Raw genomic sequence first — 25,754 nt, 5'->3', positions numbered from 1 at the left:
AATATGTTCAACATTTGGTCTGAAGTGTCCACCAATGTTCATCTCCACTCTTTCTACTCCATGTTTTTCACCTAAAGTCTCATCACCAATATTCACATCCATTTGTTCTACACCAATATCCTCCTTGCTATTCACCTCTTTTGAAATTCAAAAGTAGATTATTTTTCATAGTATCAATTTTCAATTAAATAAGTCCTACTTAATAAATTTATAGGAACTTCATACATGCTTTAGGAGTTTTCAACAAAATAATGAGTTTCAAAATCATAATTAGATAACATTGTAACTTAAATCCTAGTTAATTCTTTATTGGATAAAGTCATTTTTTACTTTTCTACATATAAAGTCTTCTAAAAACTTAAAAATAAAGTCAAATAAAACGTTTATAAATAAACAAAAAAATTATATATTAAAGTTAACTAAAAGAACATTTCAAAAAGAAAAAAAATTAAAAAAATTAATAAAGAGCACTTAGGAAAAACGAAAGAGTGGGAAAAAAATCCAACCATTTAGAAATTGGGAAAAAAAGTGCCCAAGTGCAAAGGGAGGCATTTTGTCTGAGCTTCGAGCCAAGGCAATGCCTAGGTGTTCATAGGCAAGCTTTTTAGAACACTGGTCTCAGTATCCTGCATGTAAATTTGTTGATCCTCCATATTCTGCACTTTATCGTGTCTCTTAGCACCCACCACTTCTTCATCATGTTCACTTACAAGTTCATCATGTGCTTCACCATTTTCCTCAGCATCCACATCTTATTCATCATGTTCACTTACAGTTCATCAACAACGTAGAGATCGTCCACCATCCAAATATTCATCAAACACCTCTGCAGCATAGTTTGCTTTCTAATTCACCTCCACTGGTTCACATGTCTCATTCATACTACTCAAGTTCTCTCCAGTTTCAAGATTAACAACACAAAGTTTAGAAGGCAATGCATCTTCCCAAGGCAATTCCAAGGCTTATTCTATGGTGAGAAAACAATATACATCAGCTATCCTCTTGTCAATAGCTAATTTCACCAAGTTAATGAAATCAACATCAGTTACTAACCAAAACAATGCCACACTTAACCTCTTCTTTCAAGCTTATAAACATACATCATTCGCTTAAAATATCCCAACATATTTAATGCATTGTTCAACGCAAATCTATTAGATAAATTAGGATCAATGTATTCTAGAGAACTCATCTTACCATGTTCGTAGACTCAATTTCGCATCTTTATGAATAATATTCCACAATGGTGGAGCCTTATTGTGTAAGATCTGGAATCTTTCCCTATATTTAAAAAAAATTAAATAAATAATGATTTATAAGCACAAATAGGGAAAATAACATGGATATACAAAATAATATCTTTACCACACAACTATTTGTAAGATGATACATATTTACCATAGTCAAACCCTAGCAAAATGCTAAACACATAATCTTCCCAAAATAAAATAGACTTGTATGGACAAATTGTAAAGAATTTAAATGATCGTGTAGGCTTATATGTGTAAATTTTCGTGTATTAAATTAAAGGCTATCGAATTTCGTTGAACCCATTTAAAGTGATCTAATAACACTTCGATTTTGGGCCGTTATTCATCCAATTAAAGTGGGTTCTATATGTGTAATGACCGGGCCCATATTCCTAAAGGACATCAGTATATATAAATGGTTATTGTCCCCGAATCATACATAGAGAGAGTATTGTTCATTTTCTTCTGCATTCCATCACAGAGAAAAAAGAAGACTACGTGTAGATTTGAAAGACTAAGCTGTAGGATTCGATGATTGCATCAGCCATTCTGATTCAGGTACGCTTCCGTTATAAATCTTGAAATTCTTGATGATCCAACATGAAAGATCCAGTGATTAAAGGTAACAAATTATCCTACAAGTGGTATCAGAGCCTTTTCATGTTGAATCATTGAGAATCAAAGTTTTAGAATTTGGTTCTTGCAATATTTGGAGTTTTCAGATTTGATAATTTTGGATAAAGTTTTGTTGAATTTGAAAATTGTTTAGTGTGTAATTTTTGGTTATATTATTGGATCTGAATTGAATCTTTTAAAATTTTTGGATTATGATTTTTTTTTTGTTTTTAAGGATTATAGTTTTTTTTAGAGGTTAAAAAAAAAAAACCTGCCCAGAGGCAGTGCTGCTGCAAAACAACAACGCCAGGCGTTGCTGTATGCAACAGCATCGAGACTGCTGTGAGGTGGGTGGGGACGTCAGCGCTCCCAATTTTTTCACCTGTGCCGCCCAATGGAGAAGAGGAAGGAATTTTTTATTTTTTTTTTTAGGTTTTCAGTTTCAGTGAATTTGGGGACGGGGGCTTGTCTTGTAAATAAGATTATTTGAAGCCCCTGATTGCAATTAGGGTTATGGTTATAAATTTAAGATTACATTCCCTAACATTTAAAGTATATTCAAATTTGGGCCTCTAAATTTTGGGTTTAATAATTCAATCCCTAAAGTTTAAAAATTAATTAATTTGAGCCAATAAAGTGCTGAATTTTATAATTTAAGCCCTTAAAGTTTAATAATAAGTTTAAATTGGCTCCCAAAATTTTTTAATTTGTTCTAATTGACCCTCTTAAGTTTCAAATTTATTAATTTGAGCCCCTAAAGTTTGAAATTAACTAATTTTGACCCCGTAAACTTTTGAATTATTAACCGTAAGGCCCCTAAAGTTTAAAACTAAATGAAATATGCAAAATTGGTGATTTTCTTTCTCAAATTTTGATACTAAGGACTCTTTTAAAAGATATAATAATCGAAAGTGAATTAATTGAAGCAACATGTTGCCAAAACAATCTCTCTTGTGGAAATTGATTAACTTAGAATATTAAAAGGTATTTGTGTGTGTGTTATTCGTGAGAATACCGATCGGCCCAAAGAAAGGTCAATATTTGATCGAATTTCACATGCACTTGTGGTGGTAAACATGAGACGATTGTTTGGTTTAACGTGTGATCAATAAATCGGTTCAAAGAAAGATTTATTTATTGACATGTATTTATTGTCAATGTTTGATCACTACACCAAGAAAACCACTTACAAGTCAATATTCCTGTCTTAAGACTAGATATTGATGTTGTACTAGGTATCTTGTGATGGGCCCTGCCATCATTTGAGAATATTATTATTATTTGCATATTAAGGATATTCATGTGAGCTAATCGTAATAATTGTTCTCTAATTCGGTTACAAGTTCTGCTGGTAATATCTCTACTAGCATCGACTCAATTTCAATTCTTAATGGCACGAACTTCAAGGTATGGCAAGAGAATGTATTGATCATTCTCAGAGTCATAGACCTAGACCTCACTTTATAGGTCGATTAACCTACTAAACTTTCTAATAAGAATACCTCTAATGACAAGAGGGAGATGAAAAAGTGGGAAAAATCGAACCGCATAAACTTAGTGCTCATGAAACGTGCTATTCTAAAACCATTTCGGGACACTATGTCAAATGAAGTAAACATAGCTAAGGTTTTCCTTAAGGATCTTGAGAAGAGATTTGCCAAGAATGAAAATGCTAAAACTAGTACACTTTTGGCAAACCTTACTTCAATGAGGTATAAAGGAAAAAAGGAAAAACTGATAAGAAAGCTGGGGGTACAGCACTACAAAAGAAACAACATAAAGAACAAACTAGTTTTAGAATAAGAAGAAGAATTGTACCAATTATTACCATGGCATGTAAAGAAATATATTCTTCTTCATATGGTTTTTTCTAAGGATAATTTAACTTTAGTATTTAGACACACATGGTGGATAGATTTTGGTACAACAACTCACATAAGTTTGTCTATAAAGGTTACATGAGTTGCCAAAATCAAATGATGGTGAAAGATACATCTATGTTGGTGATGGCAAGACGATGAAAGTAGAGGCAATAGAAAATTTTAGATTATTGTTAAAAATTGGATTTTATTTGGATCTTGATGAAACATTTATTGTACCGTCTTTTAGACGGAATTTGATTTCTATTTCTATTTTAAACAAATCCGGTTATTCTTGTTCATTTAGGAATAGAAAATTCAGTTTGTTTCATGATTCAAAATTGGTTAGTTCCAGTTCTTTATCAGGTTATGATAATATTTATTCAATTGATACAATTGCTTCTTTTAATGAATCATTGCATGTAAGTACTCAAGGTGTAAAGCGAAAATTAACCAACGAGAATTCTGCCTCGTTGTGGTACAAGAGATTAGGTCACATCTCCAAAAGAAAAATTGAGAGACTTATGTTTGACGGGATTCTCGACCCTCTTGACTTCACTGGATAGGATTCATATGTCAACTGTATAAAGGGAAAACAAACCAATAAAAGAAGATTTCAAGCCAACATGATTTCGGCGTCTTAGAACTTATACGGTTCTTGGAACGATTAACAATATTTTATAACGTTCATAGACGAATTTTCAAAATATGCTACATATATCACAATCACTGGATATGTTCAAAAACTATGAAGCCGAAGTTGAGAACCAACTCGGCAAAAGAATTAAAAGTGTCAGATCTGACTGTGGGGGTGAATACTATGACAAATATGATGGTTCAGGGGAACAACGTTCAGAACCATTTGATAAATTCCTAAAAGAATGCGGTTCGTCCCACAGTACACTATGCTGGGTTCGCCCACTATGAATGATATTGCTAAGAGACGAAATAGAATGCTTAAGGACATGATGAGGAGTATGCTTAATCATTTTTACCTTAACAGAATCTCTCTGGGGTGAAGCATTAAAGACCATAGTGTATATACTCAACAGATTTCCAACTAAGGCCACTGATAAAATCCCTTATAAGCTTTGGACAGGCAAGAAACCTAGTTTGAAGCATATACATGTTTGGGATGTCCAGTTGAGGCAAGGCCCTATAAGCCAAGTGAAAAGAAATTGGATGCAAGGACCATCAGTTGCTATTTTATTGGATATTTTAAAGATCCAGGGGCTATAAGTTTTATGATCTCACAACTAAGGGAATTTTCGAGACAAAAAATGTTCGATTCTTTGAGGATGTTGAGTTTGCCGGGAGGAGAAAGGTAACCAGGCTTTGTCTTTGAGGGGAAATATGTTGAAATTTCTCTAGTTGCCATTGACAATGATCAGGTTTCTCATTGACATTGTTCAAGAAGCAACTCCAGATTAAGACAATGTCGTATCTCCTCTCAAGGTCAACAAATTATTCCAGAAGAACAAACTCTACAACCTCAAGAACAAATGCCATTAAGAAGATCCACTAGAGAGAGGAGAAGTACGGTTTTGGATTATTACATCATATTTCTCCAAGAACGTGAAGTTGACATTAGAATGGTGGAAGATAGTCCAATCAACTTCCATCAAGCCATTGAAAGTTCTAACTCTCATAAGTGACTCGATCTCATGAATGAAAGATAAAGTCCATGAAGGATAATGATGTATGGGACCTCGTTCCATTGTCTAAAGGTGTGAAACCCATTTGTTGCAAATAGATATTTAAGATAAAGAGGGATTCGAAGGGTGATGTAGAGAGGTATAAGACCCGTCTTGTCGCGAAGGACTTTACACAGAAAGAATGCATCGATTATAAAAAGACTTTCTCTCTGGTTTTTTTGAAAAACTCTTTCAGGACTATAATTGCATTGGTAGCATATTTCGATCTTGAGTTACACCAGATGAATGTCAAGACAGCATTTCTCAATGGTGACATTGATGAAACAATTTATATGGTACAACCATAAAATTTCGTATCGGATGATGCAAAGCAAAGGGTTTGTAAATTAAAGAAATCCATCTATGGACTCAAACAGACGTCTTGTCAATAATATTACAAGTTTCATCAAGTGGTCATCTCATTTGATTTTGAGATGAATTTGGTCAATGATTGTATATACCACGAGTTCAGTGGAAGCACGTATATTTTTATGGTTTTATATGTCGATGACATATTGCTTGCCAACAACGATATAGGCTTATTGAACGAAACGAAGAGATTTCAAGCAAAGAATTTTGAGATGAAAGATTTTGGTAACGCCTCTTTTGTATTGAGAATTTAGATACATCGAGATCGTTCTCGGGGTATTCTTGGATTATCACAAAAGAGTTATATCGAAAAGGTACTTAAAGGATATGACATACAATATTGTAAACTAGGTGACACCCCTGTGGCTAAAGGAGACAAGTCCAGTTTAAGTCAATGCCCTAAAAATGACTTGAAAATTAAAAAAATACAGAAGATTTCTTATTTTTCAGCTATAGGGAGTCTGATGTATGCTCAGATTTGTACGTATTCGGATATAGCTTACATTGTTGGGATGCTAGGGAGATATTTAAGTAACCCGGGAATGGATCATTAGAAAGCAGTTAAACGGGTCATATGGTATTTATAGAGAACAAAAGTCTATATGCTTACATACAGGAGATCGAATCAGTTCGAGATCATCAGTTATTCTGATTCCAATTTCGCGGGATGCCAAAATAGTAGGAGATCCACTGCTATGAGGCATTAAATCATGGAATATAGCTGTGAAATTTTATCACTGGACTGCACATTTTGGATAGTATAGAAAGATTGCTCTCAAGTTATTTTGTAACAATAAATCAACAGTATTATATTCCAATAACATTAGGAGCTTGACAAAGTTGAAACATATAGAGATCAAGTTTCTGGTTGTTAAAGAAAGAGTTCAGAGTGGACATGTGTCAATAGAGCACATCAAGATAAACTCCATGATTGCGGATCCGCTTACTAAGAAATTGACACCCAAGGTCTTTCATGAGCACACTGCTCATGTGGGTATAATGTCTCTTGAGGATATTTAGTTTCAGTGGGAGTTTGCATTTTTGTGCTAGACACATATACTTTCATTTTGGATATGGTTTCAGATTAAAGTTATTTTCAGTTATAATGTTTATTTAGTTTATTATCTCTGAACTTGTTTAAAATGATCCCACTAAAATATTAAGGTGGATCAGTTGGAAATAGGCATGTTACATATCACATTACATATAATTTTCATACTAAACATCCATGCTTGATCCATGTCATTCAGTAATATCGATATACATGACCATTGATGGGTTTAGTTACAATGAAATTAACGAAAGCCGCTTTGATCCTACGTCGATATGATTGATGGACCGGATTGTTTGGGGATGCATTTAATAATGATAGCAAAATTATGAGTACTCATAAGGTTATATTTAATGCACAATTATAAAGTGACATATAGCCAAAGTGGGAGATTGTAAGGAGTTTTAAACGATCGTGCGGGCTTATATATGTAAATTATCATGTATTAAATTAAAAGCTATCGAATTCGATTGAGGTAATTTAAATTGATCTAATAAGGCTTCGATTTTGGGTCGTTATGCATCCAATTAAAGTGTAGGTTCTATATGTGTATAGACGGGACCCAGATTCCTAATTCTATGGTGGGTCGAATTAGGTCAAAGGCCATCAGTATATATAAATGGTTATGGTCCCTGAATCATACGTAGAGAGAGTATTGTATTTTTCATTCTATTTTGCATCTCATCACAGAGAGAAAAAGAGACTACGTGTAGATTTAGAAGACTAGGCCGCAGGATTCGATCATTGCATCAACCATTCTGATTTAGGTATGCTTCCGTTATAAATCTTGAAATTCTTGATGAACAAATTATCTTACACAAACAACTGTTTACCATTTTCAATGCTCATGCTTAACTGGCAAGTATTCAAATTTTAATGCAATTTTGATCAATGACCAGAAACTCAAAAGACTCACCATATTCAGGAGTGGGGAAGAGGCTCTCTGAGATGGAAAGCAATCTCTATGTCATTTTCTTTATAATCGCCAATTTGTTGTGGATTCATTGTGGATGAAAATGGCGTATCATTGCTACTTCACGTTCAATTTATTATATAAAGAAAAGGGAAACTGACGTTTTGATTTTTAAAGGTGCAAATTGAGATATGACCAATTTGCACTTCACTTAAATGGTCAAAATGTGGGAAAGAAGAGATTTTTTTGGGTCAACTAACGGATGGATGGATTCCATCCACGTTTCCTCCATCTATAACAGTAAGTAAAGGTTTGGGACATCAGCTGCCAAAATGAAAGGTTTATATAATTCCTGCTAAGTATTGTAAGGTTAGGGACCACATCTGTTATTCTCCCTTTTTTATAGGATTAATATGTTAAATTAGATGAATATTTACATAATATAAATCTTTTTTTTTCGTAAATATTGTGCGCTTTAACTTAGCATAATAATAATTTAAAATTTTAAAAGTAATAAAATATTTTAAATATATAATTATACATATATACACACATATAACAAATTTTTTTTGGTGCCCCTACAACGTTGAGAACCTATCAATCGCTCAACTAGCACGCCTTCTAAGCCACCTTTGGGTTCAACATGTATGATATTTGAATACATAAATATTTTGAGATTGCATTTTGTCGTCCCCAATATTTATGAAACAATGTACATAAAGAGTTAAGTTGAATATAAAATTTAAATAAATAAAATAAGAGGATCGTCGCTTTAATTGTCACTGTTGACTTGACAATCCACTCACACAGGCAGCTAGTTACAGTTTGGCCATTGAGACTAATTATTATGATTTATGACCACCTTTTCTTCTTTAAATTTTTTAACCTTTCTCTTTTGCCATAAGTTAATATTTTTGCAATCCTTAATAAGTACAGAGATCCCATGAAATTGCCTTTCGGTAAAGTCAAATCATTTAATGGAGACAATTTAATGTGGTTCCTTAATTGGAATTAAGCTCTAATCATCTAATTATTGCCACCAAATTAGTCGGTGTAAAAAAATTAAGACACAACTAATAGAATCTCGACAACATTAATGGTTAAGATTTCAGTATAATGATTCTTATATGTAACAGGTTTAGCCTCTGTTTGATCCCCATTAAATTAAATTACATTACATTTCATTTTTATCTCTCCTATTTTCAATCACACAATCTTCCATAAAATAATATTATACGTAAATCGAAAACTTTTACTTCTTTTTCAACCACTCATTTTCTAAAAAATACTATTCTCCACATTTCCATTTTCAAGTAATAGGGGTCAAACAGGGGCTAAATTATGTACGCTTAAATACTATAGTAATTGCAATTTGATCAATTGTTAACCTTATATTGTATTCATATTCGTATGATGTAAGTACGACTTTATAGTAATAATTCGTATTAATAAACTCATAGAAATTCATGCCAAACATCTCACTTAAGCCCTCGTTTGGGCTCCATTATTTCAAATTATAATGAAAGGATTAGTAATTTTTTTGAAGAATATGTGATTAAAAAAAAAAGAAATTTTTTTTAAGTTTATGTGTAATATTATTTTATTGAAGAATTTGTGATTAATAAGGGGAGAGAGAGAGAGAGAGAGAGAGAGAGATGAATTTTAATTTAATGGGGGCCAATCAAGGGCTAGTTACAATCAAATTTTCCCACTTAATTTGCCTAATTCTTGAAATCATCCAAATACCTGCACATTTTTCAGTAATTTGCCTACTTCTTGAAATCAATTTTCAAATTCTTTACTAATTGCAACAATAATTTACCACTAATTGTTGAAAATTAAATAGGGGTAAATTAGAAAAAAAACTTGAAAAAAATTAAATAAAACTTCTTAATCCATGTAAAAAACAAAACAAGCTTATATAAATGGGACGGATGGAGTACATTAATAAAGTAAAAACTTTAATAAATAGCAACCATATTCTTGAGTTTTACTCTTTTAAGGAAAATTATAGCGGAAGTACTCTACAATCAATACGAGTTGTTAGAAGTTAGTCACTAACTAGGTTTATTGGCTACTTATATTTCAAGTTTGCAGCAAGTTAGACCTTAATGGATAGATCTGTCCAATTGACTACATAAAGGCAAGTGACTTAGGCCCTGTTTGAGACCAATATTTGAGAAAAATAGGTTTTAGAATAATGATTTTTTTAAAGAATATGTAGTTAAAAAAATAAATAAATTGAATTTGCATATAAAATTATTTTATGGAAGAATGTGTGGTTAAAAGATGATTTTTGAAAAAAAAAATGAAACTCAAACATAGACTTATTGTTATACACATCATGATTTATGAGTAAATAGGTAGATACTTAATTTCAATGGAAAATTAGAAAGAGAAAATGATGAGAAGATTGTCACAATGTAATTAATTAAGTCATTGTTTGCCAATTATTATTCGAAAACATTTTTTTTATATGCTCATTTTTAATCACATTCATTTAATAAAATATCAAAATTTTCTGTACTTTTTAACCATATATTCTCCTAAAATTCACTATTCAAAATATAATAATGTACGTGTAAGTTGTGCGTACTTTCAACATCCAAAGGAACGATTTCCATTCATCGAAATCAACTTTGTATGAACTAGATAAATTGAAAACAAATTTGCCAATAACTTAGGTTGAGAACTAATTTACTACAACTCGAATATGTTGAGGGCATCGATTATGAATTTAGACGTTTTAAAGCTTCATATTTATGCACGTTTTTGGTCCAATTGAGCAATAATTTAACTAAGAACCGTCCCATATCAATGATGACAATAACATGCATGCCTATGGTCTGTTTTCTTTTCTTTTCTTTTTTCTTTTTTCGTTTTTTTCACTTTTCTTTTTTTCTTCTAACTAATAATAAGCTTAAGTGCTTAACGACTAAGCAATCGGCAATGATTAGTTCTTAATTAATTTGGGCCTTAAATCAAGTTTGAAGTACTTGAGTGTACACGTGCAAGAGTTGATATGATTTTATCATTTTATTTATCTAATTATTATGCTAGATTTAATTCGTGTCTATACTTTTATGAGTTGAGGGACTAAGAGAGTAATTTTAGTTGAAAATAGAGTTTTCTTTCAATTCTTGATCCAATCTCGATATTTTACAGCATCAAGGAGTTTGACACCACGTATTCGTCAATTTTACTATGCTTCCATGCATTAATATTTAATAATAATTTAAGGAAAGGGGAAATATTCAGGGTCAATTTATTGGCTTAGCCAATTACAAGGGATAGTTGTCCCCCTGTATTGAGTCTATTGACCCTGTGCACATTCCTCGGTACTTGTAGTGCAGTTCATAATTAAAAAAAAAAAAAAAGGTTAAACCCTAACTTTAAGGGTCCCCCACCACCTCTGCCCTGGAGCATCGTGAGGGAGGTAAATCGTAGATTATGCCTCCAAGGATACAGGGTGAAAGGCTACTTGACATAGTCGAATCACTAGCTAAAATAACTCAAAAGTCAAAATGCATTCAATTAAATGGTACATTTACCATGAATGTGATTGTAATTTAGCTCACATAACGTGAAATAGACTCGAGTGATGTTACCATTGAGAAGAAGTAGTGATCACGTGACATAATAGATAAATTATTCTCTATTCAATCTTTACAGTTATTCAACATAAAAAGCACATTTAGAACGAAAAATCGGCCATTACACAACAAAGAAACCTAATCAAGTAAAGTAAAAGTATGAAACTCTATTCCTCTAACATAGCCCTTGTTTGAGTCACATTATTTTTATGAAAATACATTTTTGAATAGTGTAATAATAAGAATATGTGGTTAAAAAATAAGGAAAAGTTTTAGATTTGCTTGTAATATTATTTTATTGAAGAATGTGTGATTGAAATAATATTAAATCACAATTTAGAAATATATTTTTTGAAAGAATGTGGATCAGACATGCCATAATTTCTTATTGGAGTACAATTGTACCCTAGAGACTAAAATTGTGTAAACCACAAGATGATGATGGTGCATTATGATGATGCCATGATGATATTACAAGATTGAATATTATGGTGCACATGCAAACTCATCAGACCATCCAATAATTTGATATGATGAAAAGGGGTTTTAATTAATTATATGTACTCCAAAAATTGATTATTTTTAACTGAATTATGGACCATATTTTTCAACGGACTCAATGGGTCAACGTCGGATCGGATGGTTGGGGAATGTTATTTGTCAATCATCATTCAAACATTCTTTCGTTACTCCAAATATAATCATTATCATTATTTGGGAATGACTCTTAATTTAAGTATATATTCAGCTTATTTTGAACCACAGGATTATGTCTTAAAGGGTCAATCATGTGTAAAAAGAAATTACTCAAACTATTAAATATGATAATTATTTTCGTAATTAAATAATATGAAAATTTCTCCTTAACACGTCCTTCAAGATGGTGACTCATACCACAAAATTAAGGGCATCTTAGCATGTGTTTTGTGAAGTCAAAATGAACTTTTGATATTTAAAAATTTTTGGACTCGTTTGATTAAATTTTTAAAAGTGTTTTTGAAAGAGGAAGTTATATTAAAAATTAATTTTCAAACACAAATTAAGTTAGCTTACTCGGAAAACTCTTTTACAAGAAGTATAAATAAAAACAAAAACCCTATCAAATGGGTTCTAATATTATAAATCAACTACTGGTTTGTGTATTACATCGATTGAGTTGTTTGTATTATCCGTATTAAATACTGGGGTTCCATCTAAAATGTTAAGGAAGTAAGTCATGCCTTTTATGTTAATTTTTTTTTCATACTTACATTAAAAAAAAATTACAAAAAGAAAGATATTATAATAGAGTTTAAGTAATATATATAATAATCACAATATTATTCACATGATCATGAAATATGAAAAAGAAAATATTTGAAGAAATATGGAGAACTATCCATATATATAAAAAAAAGAAAAAAAAAAGGTAAAGTGATGTAACGTCACAAAATTATGTAGTCCATACAATTTGTAAAGTGTTACCTATTAATGCCAGCAAAATTTATTTTCAAAATAAAAATATAAATGATGTTGGACCAATAATTATTACTGTGTATATTAGTTGGCATTTGTATAGCCAATTAGAAAATGACAATTGGGCGATGTCCAATTCAGCTTCATAATTGGGTTGTTTTGATGACTCAATTGGATAGAGATTCATGGAGAAGAAATAAAGAAAAGAAAGCTCCATTATTTATTTAATTTTTTGTTTGCTTCCCTTTCTTTTTTATAGCGGCCTGGGATCGAGAAAGTTGATTTTATTGCTTTAATAATTTGTCAAAAACTTTAAAAAGGCCCTTTTAATAAATCACTTTAGTAGGAGTTATTTTTGTCATTTAACTGTTAGGATTTAGTTTATTTCATTAGGATTTTATTTCTTCAAGACTAAAGTTTCGTTACTTGTCAATTAGTTCTTGATAGTTGATAGTCAATTAAATCAATAAGTGTTTATCATAATTCTCAATGCTTTGTTAAAAGAAACGAGTTTGCTTCACATGTTCATCTTGTGTCATGTTCTTTGCTTTATCAATTTGTTATTAGAGCTCAAGTATATCATGAAACCATGAAGCACAATGATAAAAGTAATGTTATCCATACATCTTCATCATTTTCAAACTTAAAAGATAAGCGAGGATGATATATCTATTATGTAAATTGCTTCTCGGTGAAAATGAGATAGCCACAAGTGTTGCACCTCTTTTATTATAAATTTTGACGTTCAAGTAAGTTGTATGTATTTGAGAGATCAATTACATAATTCACTAGAATAGTAGCTATCTCTTACATTTTATTTGGAGAAGAGAATATAAATAATGTTGAAGATATCGAACAAATATTATTTGGCATTGGACCATATTATTTTGTAGACGTATTCTTGGAGAATTTGTCGATGATACTGGTCAAATCAATCTCTATAGCTCATAATCAAATCAACTTTAATCAAGAAAATTTTGAACAAGTCAAGTTTGAAGTTTGAACACATTAGAGAAGTAATTGTTGATTGAACAAAAAGTTGAGGGAGAAGAAGGGAATATGCTTGCTTGTCTATGCAACTCCAAACAATGGTCCCGCCAAACTCCAATTTCCTGGGGGTGGAAACGCTTTTGTAACATGGCTTGAAAACACCAAGACATGCAACCGCGTGTGTATGCATGAAAATGACCCTTCATCATTGGTGTCAACTCACACCCAACCCCAACACACTCATATCTTTTGTGCCCAAACTCATCCCACGCTACGATATGTAAAATCTAATTATATTCATCACTTTTTCTGCGATCATACATCGATATGAAAAGTTTGCGCATGTATTAGATTGCTTCATTATTCTTCCACGTACAAAGCTGGACATTAAAGCATCTCCAATATATTCTATGAATTCATACATGCGTGGCATAAATTTTGAAGTGCTTTCTATGTATATGGTATCGATGTTTAAAAAAGACATTTGAGACCAAAAATAATCTTTAATGCATTCTATAAATTGTTATCTAAGTCTTTTTTTTTTCTTAAAATAAAAGTAAAATCACGTCAAAATCTAAATAAACAATATAAATTTGAAAGGATAGTATTAATTTTGCCGAGTCACTATCCATCTAATGAAGTTTCTGAAATTAGATGAAGTTTTAAACATTGTCAATCTTTTTCTCCGTCATGTCAGCTTGACCCTATCCGTGGTTGCATTGGAGAGGCTCTTAAAGTAGTCGATTTTTCAAATTGAAAGAAAATAGACAGATGTGTCACAACTCATTGTAATAATTTTCTTTTTCGATATAGTGAACCATTCATTGGAAAATGGTCATAGTTTCCGTTATCGTTTTTATTTGTGTGTTATTGTTACTCACTTGCTCTTAGTAATATGGAATTAAGTTGTCTAGTTGATGAACCCCCCGCCCCAACCACCCCCCCCCCAAGCTCGAATCCATTCACACGCTGCATTGGATTCTTAATAAAAGTGAAACCCATTAATTCTTTCACCTCCAGTCAGTGATTGTGTCTGTGTTAATTTGCATGAGGCATCCATCAGAAGAGACCTATTAAGGCAGTAAGCATGGTGGTGGTTGAGTGGAATATCCATCTTTCAATGACTACTTTTTACTTTATTTCTCAATATTGAAGATACTTCTCTCTCTATATCTACTCGCTTTGGTATAGTGCTTTATCCTTTCAGAGGAAACTGCCATTGGGCCTATAAGTGAAAAAAGCTCCCCATTGCTTTTTGGTCATAGATAGAGAGAGACACGTCTATGTTGTCATATATATCATACATGCCACTCTGAAAATTGGGATCTCAAGTATCTTTTACTCTAAAATGTGATCTATTATCATTACCCAAACTTGCCAATGAATCTTCTCTAGCTTGTACAGAAGTATCTTCTGGGGCGATAAATAGTTTTTCGAGCCCACAGTCTCTAACCTTTTAAATCTTTTAACACCATCGTAGACATGGTATCACTGCTGTATAGCATGTAATAATCCCGTCTACACGTCATGGTGTTGTGAACACAAAACTTACATAAACAAATAGTAGTTTGGAAGAGTTTTTAATTGAAGCGTCACTCCTACCAAACATACCAATGAATCTTCTCCAAGAGTGCACAAGTTTATTTTCAAGAGCAAGAGTAGCTTAAGCTATTCAATTATGCAATTTATATAGTAGTATAGGCAGAAAAAAAGAGGTAAAAATTAAAATGTTTTCAAACAACATAAATAGTTTAAGACTTTAGATGTGTGGTTTAACGTAGTAATAGACAATTAGTAGTAGACGCATACACTTGAAGTTGGTAGGGTACAATCAAACTTATTAAAAAGTTACGAAAAATTTATGTATTCTACAAAAACACATATAGATGATCATTATCACAGATTCACAAATCTTGTATATATGATAAATAACAATTTTCAAAGAATTTCATATAATCTCACATATATGATGAATAACAATTTTCACTATTTCAATTGTTTGATCATGACTGTAACTTTATTCTAATAAAAAAAAGTCCAATTATCATTACTTTCCAATTCTTTTGCCTTAAAAAAAATAAAAAATAAATAAAAAAGAAGAAAAATCTTGAAGTTGTGACCCACCAGGACCATGAGTGGGTCTGCCAATGTAGACAATAATAGTACATGTAACATGTGGTCTCCACTTGAGGAGCATGTTGAAGACAAAATTAAAATAAATAGATTTACTTAAATTTTTATTTGCTTTTAGGAAAGTGGTTCAACATCAAGAAGCGTAAAAACTACTACTAGCTACCATTTGGTTACTTTCTACTATTGCATGTTGCATAACTTTCTAAGAAAACACCATCCCATTTGAACACAGATACCATTTCAACAATTACGGTATTGTTTGTTTATCAAAGGGTATATGAATCTTCAGTGGATTCCCAAGAATATTTCAGTTTTAAGTGTGCATAATTCATAGCTGCCGTCCAGTGATTCCATGTCATGTATAGTCTATTAAAATTTTCTTTATTGATAGCATGATCGACAAATTTAAGGGACTGCAACCTTTTCCAAGCGTCCATTACCCTTTTCTTGATCATTATTTCCCCCTCAGCAATATATGAACACACAAATTTTCGGCTAAGGAATTTGTGCATGTCTAAATTAGATTCACCTGCAATGCACTTCGAACCGTTAATAATGCATTCACTTTTCCAATTTGTGATTGATTACCATTTACCAATTTTGGGAGATTTTTGCACTTTGAACAATTTTTAGTCCATGAATGTCTCCTGGTCTAGGAATTTTTGTAATTTGGAGTTTAAGAAAAGGTTGCTCACGAGATTAGACTTAAGTTGTCGGTTTAAAACATTTCAGCTTTCTATGAAGAAATAAAGGCTGTTAATTAAGATCCCACGAGATAATATTCTTCATCTCTAGTAAAGCATAAAGAAATGTCAAAATTCCTCTCCCAAGCCTCTCTTTTTTTGCAGTGGGGTTCTCATGTTGGGTAGTAAGAGTTGGAAAAAAGCATTCACTCATTCTTGAAATTAGGGTTCGATTGAGACATTAAAAATTGGGATGAAATTATGTTAAAGTTTAGCAAAACCTAACTAAGGAAATGTCGATTTTTAATGAGATTCGGGATTTCATCTTAAAATGTCAAATTTATTAAAAGTAGCACAATGTTTTATATATGTAGGTTATTTATTTCATTTTTATTCAAGATGAAATTCTACTCTTAACAGGCCATTACAAGTTGATGACTCATTTTAGAACATTAATCTTCCTTGTCTTCACCAAACTTTTTTTATTTTTTATCTTTATATATATATGGAAAAATATCATGAAGGATTTTACTGATGGATATTCGGCATGTTCATGGCTCATAACACTTTTCTTTGGTAGTGAAAGGGTGACTGAAACTTCTTATGTATCATGATATATTAATATGAATATTATCTGATTGATCATGGTACACTTGAAGTTGATAGGGTACAATCAAACTTATTAAAAAGTTACGAAAAATTTATGTATTCTACAAAAACACATATAGATGATCATTATCACAGATTCACAAATCTTATATATATGATAAATAACAATTTTCAAAGAATTTCATATAATCTCACATATATGATGAATAACAATTTTCGAAGAATTCTCAAATTAAATATCACAAATGACAAAATAATCTCAACTTTCACTATCACAATTGTTTGATCATGACTGTAACTCTATTCTAATAAAAAAAAGTCCAATTACCATTACTTTCCAATTCTGATTTTTGCCTTAAAAAAAATAAAAAAGAAGAAAAATCTTGAAGTTGTGACCCACCAGGACCATGAGTGGGTCCGCCAATGTAGGCAATAATAGTATATGTAACATGTGGTCTCCACTTGAGGAGCATGTTGAAGACAAAATTGAAATAAATAGATTTACTTAAATTTTTATTTGCCTTTAGGAAAGTGGTTCAACATCCAGAAACGTAAAAACTACTACTAGCTACCATTTGCTTACTTAAAGGTTGAACCCCAACCTTGAGGGTCCCCCACTGCCCCTGCCCTGGAGTATCGTGAGGGAGGTAAATCGCAGGTTATTCCTCAAAGGGTACAAGGTGGAAGGCTGCTTGTACACTTGCACTTACTCAAGAACCAAATCCATATTTCAGGATTCGAACCCTTGACGCAGCAGCCTCAAGCAAAGCTGGATTTCTCCACCCTACCCTTTTATCACTTAGAAATGTGCCCTGGGGGCTACCATTTGCTTACTTTCTACTATTGCATGTTGCATAACTTTCAAAGAAAACACCACCCCATTTGAACACAGATACCATTTCAACAATTACGGTATTGTTTGTTTATCAAAGGGTATATGAATCTTCAGTGGATTCCCAAGAATATTTCAGTTTTAAGTGTGCATAATTCATAGCTGCCGTTTTTCATTTTCTTTTCTTGTTTGGTCTTTTTCAGACAATAGCAATATAAGAACACACAAATTTTCGGCTAAGGAATTTGTGCATGTCTAAATTAGATTCACATGCAATGCACTTCGAACCGTTAATAATGCATTCACTTTTCCAATTTGTGATTGATTACCATTTACCAATTTTGGGAGATTTTTGCACTTTAAACAATTTTTAGTCCATGAATGTCTCCTGGTCTGGGAATTTTTGTAATTTGGAGTTAAAGAAAAGGTTGCTCACAAGATTATACTTAAGTTGTCCTGGGGTTTAAAACATTTCAGCTTTCTATGAAGAAATAAAGGCTGTTAATTAAGATTCCATGAGATAATATTCTTCATCTCTAGTAAAGCATAAAGAAATGTCAAAATTCCTCTCCCAAGCCTCTCTTTTTTTGCAGTGGGGTTCTCATGTTGGGTAGTAAGAGTTGGAAAAAAGCATTCACTCATTCTTGAAATTAGGGTTCGATTGAGACATTAAAAATTGGGATGAAATTATGTTAAGTTTAGCAAAAATTAACTAAGGAAATGCCGATTTTTAATAAGACTCGGGGTTTCATCTTAAAATGTCAAATTTATTAAAAGTAGCACAATGTTTTATATATGTAGGTTATTTATTTCATTTTTATTCAAGATGAAATTCTACTCTTAACAGGCCATTACAAGTTGATGACTCATTTTAGAACATTAATCTTCCTTGTCTTCACCAAACTTTTTTTATTTTTTATTTTTATATATATATGGAAAAATATCATGAAGGATTTTACCGATGGATATTCGGCATGTTCATGGCTCATGACACTTTTCTTTGGTAGTGAAAGGGTGACTGAAACTTCTTATGTATCATGATATATTAATATGAATATTATCTGATTGATCATGGTCTAACATTTTAATTATGAACCCTTTAATTTTTTGGGATTTAATGTTTGAACCGTTTAAAAATATTGTTCTTGATTGAGGTGACCCCCATGTACCATACATTGAAGTTGAAATGAAATTTCGTCAATGGCTTTCAAGTCTTCCCTTGTTCAGTTGATAATTGGTTCCCATTTCATTACATCTTGATTAAATCTCTAGATTACATGAGATCAAGCCCCTATAAATATGAATTAGCACCCTAATCTTGGAAATATTCTATCATAGGTAGGATCCATGTTGTTTCTTATTTTGCTACTATCCACCCTTGCCTAGGCAGAGATTTGATATTGCTCCTACCTCTTCTATTAATATTTAATTTTGTACTGCTTCTAGAATTAAATGAGATGAGATGGACCATAGTCCCTTATACTATTTTTTTTTTCCTTCTAAGCAAACGACTCTATGGGGAGAATTGTTTACTATTAATAATATAACTCCAGCTAGTGTAACATCTAAAGCGAGACATAGAGTTGCTTCGAGTGGACAATGGTTTTTTAAGAAAATATACATCTTTATAATTCTCGTACTTATTGGAATCTCCACCTGAAATACCGGATGGAAAGAGGAGGCATTTGATCGATATGCTTCTTCCATCTTCCTAGCTCTACAACTCATCTTTAATAAGGGGGCCAAGTAGCCCCGGGACAAGTTCGGGAAAAATTGTTATATACAAGTATCTAAAGATTCAAGTCTTCTTAAATGGTCAAACAAAGAGATTTATATTTTGGCTTCTTCATGCCCTTCGTCATCATATATTGTATAAATAAGTTTTGTAGACTCATAGTCACTTTTAAAGCCACTATCGTTCTCGATATTCGTCAATTTTTTATCCGTAATCCATTTTTAGTTAGTCTAGTCTTTTGTATATGTCTTCATAATATATATAACAAAACGCGACCCTCGTATAATTTGGGCCCTTATACTATGATTATTTAGTAGTCCATGCGCATGTTTTCACCGTACTGGCTCTTATCTTGTTTACTAAACTTTGCCAATGGCTTTTCAGAACTGGTATAGAGTTCAATACTTAATAGCAATATAAGAACACACAAATTTTCGGCTAAGGAATTTGTGCATGTCTAAATTAGATTCACATGCAATGCACTTCGAACCGTTAATAATGCATTCACTTTTCCAATTTGTGATTGATTACCATTTACCAATTTTGGGAGATTTTTGCACTTTAAACAATTTTTAGTCCATGAATGTCTCCTGGTCTGGGAATTTTTGTAATTTGGAGTTAAAGAAAAGGTTGCTCACAAGATTATACTTAAGTTGTCCTGGGGTTTAAAACATTTCAGCTTTCTATGAAGAAATAAAGGCTGTTAATTAAGATTCCATGAGATAATATTCTTCATCTCTAGTAAAGCATAAAGAAATGTCAAAATTCCTCTCCCAAGCCTCTCCTTTTTTGCAGTGGGGTTCTCGTGTTGGGTAGTAAGAGTTGGAAAAAAGCATTCACTCATTCTTGAAATTAGGGTTCGATTGAGACATTAAAAATTGGGATGAAATTATGTTAAGTTTAGCAAAAATTAACTAAGGAAATGCCGATTTTTAATAAGACTCGGGGTTTCATCTTAAAATGTCAAATTTATTAAAAGTAGCACAATGTTTTATATACGTAGGTTATTTATTTCATTCTTATTCGAGATGAAATTTTACTCTTAATAGGCCATTATAAGTTGATGACTCATTTTAGAACATTAATCTTCCTTGTTTTCACCAAACTTTTTTTATTTTTTATTTTTATATATATATGGAAAAATATCATGAAGGATTTTACCGATGGATATTCGGCATGTTCATGGCTCATGACACTTTTCTTTGGTAGTGAAAGGGTGACTGAAACTTCTTATGTATCATGATATATTAATATGAATATTATCTGATTGATCATGGTCTAACATTTTAATTATGAACCCTTTAATTTTTTGGGATTTAATGTTTGAACCGTTTAAAAATATTGTTCTTGATTGAGGTGACCTCCATGTACCATACATTGACGTTGAAATAAAATTTCGTCAATGGCTTTCAAGTCTTCCCTTGTTCAGTTGATAATTGGTTCCCATTTCATTACATCTTGATTAAATCTCTAGATTACATTGTTGGAGATCAAGCACTTATAAATATTAATTAGCACCCTAATCTTGGAAATATTCTATCATAGGTAGGATCCATGTTGTTTCTTATTTTGCTACTATCCACCCTTGCCTAGGCAGAGATTTGATATTGCTCCTACCTCTTCTATTAATATTTAATTTTGTACTCCTTCTAGAATTAAATGAGATGAGATGGACCATAGTCCCTTATACTATTTTTTTTTCCCTTCTAAGCAAACGACTCTACGGGGAGAATTGTTGACTATTAATAATATAACTCCAGCTAGTGTAACATCTAAAGCGAGACATAGATTTGCTTCGAGTGGACAATGGTTTTTTAAGAAAATATACATCTTTATAGTTCTCGTACTTATTGGAATCTCCACCTGAAATACCGGATGGAAAGAGGAGGCATTTGATCGATATGCTTCTTCCATCTTCCTAGCTCTACAACTCATCTTTAATAAGGGCCAAGTAGCCCTAGGACATGTTCGGGAAAAATTGTTATATACAAGTATCTAAAGATTCGAGTCTTCTTAAATGGTTAAATAAATAGATTTATATTTTGGCTTCTTCATGCCCTTCGTCATCATATATTGTATAAATAAGTTTTGTAGACTCATAGTCACTTTTAAAGCCACTATCGTTCTCGATATTCGTCAATTTTTTATCCGTAATCCATTTTTAGTTAGTCTAGTCTTTTGTATATGTCTTCATAATATATATAACAAAACGCGACCCTCGTATAATTTGGGCCCTTATACTATGATTATTTAGTAGTCCATGCGCATGTTTTCACCGTACTGGCTCTTATCTTGTTTACTAAACTTTGCCAATGGCTTTTCAGAACTGGTATAGAGTTCAATACTTAATGAATCAAATTTCACCCTACGCACCCACCCCCTATATTTTTAGGACATAGTTAGGGGTGACAAAAGAATCGGGCTGCTTGTAAGGCTGGGTCCATGAGCCAGCCCATATAAAGCCCAAATTGGCCAGAGTTGAGGCTTGTCTTTGAACGAGCATTAGCCCAGGTCGAACCCTATTGTTGAGCAACGACTCGAGCCTGGGCCGACCCAATATTGACTGCTTGCAATTCGAAGACTTATTTCCAGGCCTACCTAAAGGTGATGGGATTTGTCCCATCATCTTCAAGTACTAATAATTCAGAATGTCCATTTGAAAGTTTTGATTTTTTTTTTCAGAACATTCATATTTTTAAGTATAAAAATTTCTTCTATACATATTCAAAATTTACCATTCTACTCTCCATGTCCAATTCTTGTTCAACAATTTTATTCAGCAATATGTTCTATAAATACTCTTATTCATTATTAACATTGTGAAATATATTGCTCTATAAATATTCTTATTCAGTATCGTTTTTCAATCTCGAATGCTAATGGAATTAACTATTGACGAGGCTAACCAATTTTTTGGTAGTTCAAGCACTCCCTCCCGGTAATGATTTCTCAAAATTTTTTGGGGCAAATACAAATTCTTTTATTGATTTAGATGATGTCGAAGTGGAGGAGGTGGAGGAGGAAGAAACGGTAGCATCTAAAAATGCCAAAAAAGAAACATCGAAGGCTTAGCTGCATATTACACGGAAAAGGCTGGTATGAAAATTGGAGCGAACGTTTGGAAAAAAAAAAAAATATGGATTATAGTTCAAGGTTGATTAGGCATTGGAGAAAATGCGAACCGAGTTATCGTTTTGATGTTGACACAAGGCAGGCCAGGGGCAGACCTAGGGGATTTATAGGGGCAATTGACCCTCTAGATTTTGGGGGAAAAAAATTATTGCTTAGCTTTTTTTTTTTCCTTAGTTTTTTTTATTAGAAGATACCCTATAAATTTTATTTTTGCCCCCCTAACCCAAGTCGTTTGGGTCCGCCCCTGAGGCAGGCTTAACACTATTTCCGATCTAGGTCTAAGCTTTTTCATATAAATACACTCCGATACTCCAAAAATATTTTCTAAAAAAAATAAATAAATGATATTTCCGATCTAAAAACTCTTAATAGTGTTATATCGTTAACTCTGATTTGTACACTAGTGTTAACAAAAAAAGTTACAACGCTTCCACGACACATTATATTGATAGATTGTGAATTATACATAAGGATTAATGTATTTAGATTGATAGAACATCCGTATAATTCTAATAATATATTTTTATATTTAAAGTTCATTATAGAGAAATATGGTATTCATCATATGATTCGTAGTTTTACTTTCAACAATGCTTTGTTGAATAAACTTGTCATTGACAGATTCATTAGTGAACTTAGGCCCGAATTTGATGATGTATTTTTTCATACACTTTGTGTTTGTCATATTATTAATTTGATTGTGCAATATGACCTAGTGTTCATAAAATCTCAATTCGGAAAAATAGACAAGCATTAAATTTTATTATTGTCTCATGTGCTCTTAAACAAGCATTTAATAGTGTATGTGAGTGGAGCATGAGTTCGTAGAAAGAACATTTGAAACTGATGTAGGTCACAGATAAAAATCTACATACTTTATGTTGCATTCTTGTCATAACTACGACAATGTTTTTTCATTATATTACAATGAGAGTCAAACGAATGGCACCCAATATAATTTAGATGATAGTATCTACGATATTGCATTTGCTATTAATTAAGAACTTCTTGAAAGTTTTCTTCGATGTGTCAAACACATTCAGCTATGTTTATTACCTACTTCTTCACTTATTTTACAACATTTTTCTACATTGCAAAAACTTCTAATATGTATATGAGTTAGACAATTTTCGACTAAATAATGTATGCTATGGAGGTAAAATTTTGAAAATATTGGGAGGAGTTGCCCACTTTATTTTTTATAGTCGAGGTGATGGACTCTCATTTAATTTAGCCGGCACTATAGTTATTATAAAGAGGATTTCACAAAACTTGACTTTGGCATCCTCATTTTCACAGAGAACATTGAAAATATTTTATGCCAAATGTATATTTACTATGCTGCAAAAGAAAGGTCAAAACAGTTCTATCCCTGAAGTCGAATTTAGAAAGATGGTATGATGTATGGAGATCAAGTGTTGGATATTTTGATAACAAATAAATTCGGGGCTATGATGACTATTTAGGTCGGAATAATATCCATAGGCTTCATTATATAAGCCCGTTATAGAATGCTTTAAAGGTAAAATTCATATGTAATGTGTATTGTTTACACCAATTCACAAATGAGGTACAAAATTTAAAAATTCAAAATTCGGGTTTCTATATAATTAATTGAAAATATTTATTAATTAAATATAATAAAGTCACAGTTACACGATTAATGGTCACAAATCATCGAATTAATTGGTTACGAATTATTTCGAGGTCACAAATCAAAAAATTTCGAGGTCACAAATTCTTTCGAAGTCACAGATCATTCAAATTACAGGTCACAGTTTATATTTCGGTCACATATTTTCAAATTTATTAGTCACAGATTATATTTTTATTCATAAATTATTGAATTTTAAGGTCCCAGTCACAGATTAATAATTAGTCCAAATAGTTGGCCACAAGCACAAAACACCTCCACCGTCGATCCTGATTCAACACCAATCTTGGTTGCAAACACCACCACACAACACCACCACTAAACATTCAAATAAGTATAACTACTAATCAAGCACGTAATCTTCCGACCATTAGTGATTAACAAACTTGTATATAAAATACTGTATTATGTAATCTCCAGACACCAACCAACACCTCCACCTCCACCACCGCCAGAAACCACCACGACCATCGCCAAAAACCATCATAGCCACCGGGACGACAGCCAGCAAGAACCACCACCAACACACCTAACAATACACCATTCCCAAATCACCAACACCACGCATATCCCTACTGCCAACAGAATCCCCGCCGCTACTATCACCACCACCGTCGTTCTACCTAGATCCACCGCACCTCCATCACCACACCATCACTCCCCCATAACGTCACCAATACCACCCAAAACAAAAAAAAATGCACCGTACCAGACACACCAAACACCAGTAACTAGATACATGGTACTAGACTAACCACCAAAACACACCATACTGCCACCACACCACCCTGTTTGCAGCAATGTCGCGACGTCACATCGTCGTCACACTGCTGTTTGCAACATTGTCGGCCGGCAAAGCTGAACAGAGAAGAAGCGGCATTCGCACCCCTTCGTCGTCGCGATCTTGTTTACAGACCAAACCACTGATTCACGGCTACAGCACCGACGATGGAGTTGTGCGAAACGGTGGCTGCACCTGCGATGTCGTCCCTCAAGGTCTAAGGTGCCATGTCATCGGACAGGAGAAATTTTTGCAGAGAGGTGGGAAATGGGAGACGGCCAAAAAGGGGGAAATGAAATTAGGGCTGGTGGGTGGGTTAATTATAAGATTATTATTAATATTAGAATATATAATTAAAACCTGATTTATGCTTAATTAAACTTTCTACCTGGTATTTTAAAAGTAG

At 32.5% G+C, this 25,754-nt stretch overlaps 1 protein-coding gene across 1 annotated transcript in view; it reads right to left on the bottom strand.

The window, feature by feature from the left end:
- Positions 1-581: 581 nt before the first annotated feature.
- Positions 582-25,754, bottom strand: part of LOC111375877 (transcription repressor OFP1-like) — a 44,410-nt gene continuing 19,237 nt past the window's right edge. Inside the window, exon 2 of the mRNA XM_022998790.1 lies at positions 582-751. Within this exon, the coding sequence (XP_022854558.1) occupies positions 582-751 (170 nt within the window). The remainder of the gene's footprint in view (positions 752-25,754) is intronic.

This window comes from Olea europaea, unplaced genomic scaffold (genome assembly GCF_002742605.1).
Source record: "Olea europaea var. sylvestris unplaced genomic scaffold, O_europaea_v1 scaffold1429, whole genome shotgun sequence".
Classification (NCBI taxonomy): domain Eukaryota; kingdom Viridiplantae; phylum Streptophyta; class Magnoliopsida; order Lamiales; family Oleaceae; genus Olea; species Olea europaea.
Note: the sequence above shows the minus strand (reverse complement) of the source record. Positions and strands in the feature narration are given on the sequence as shown.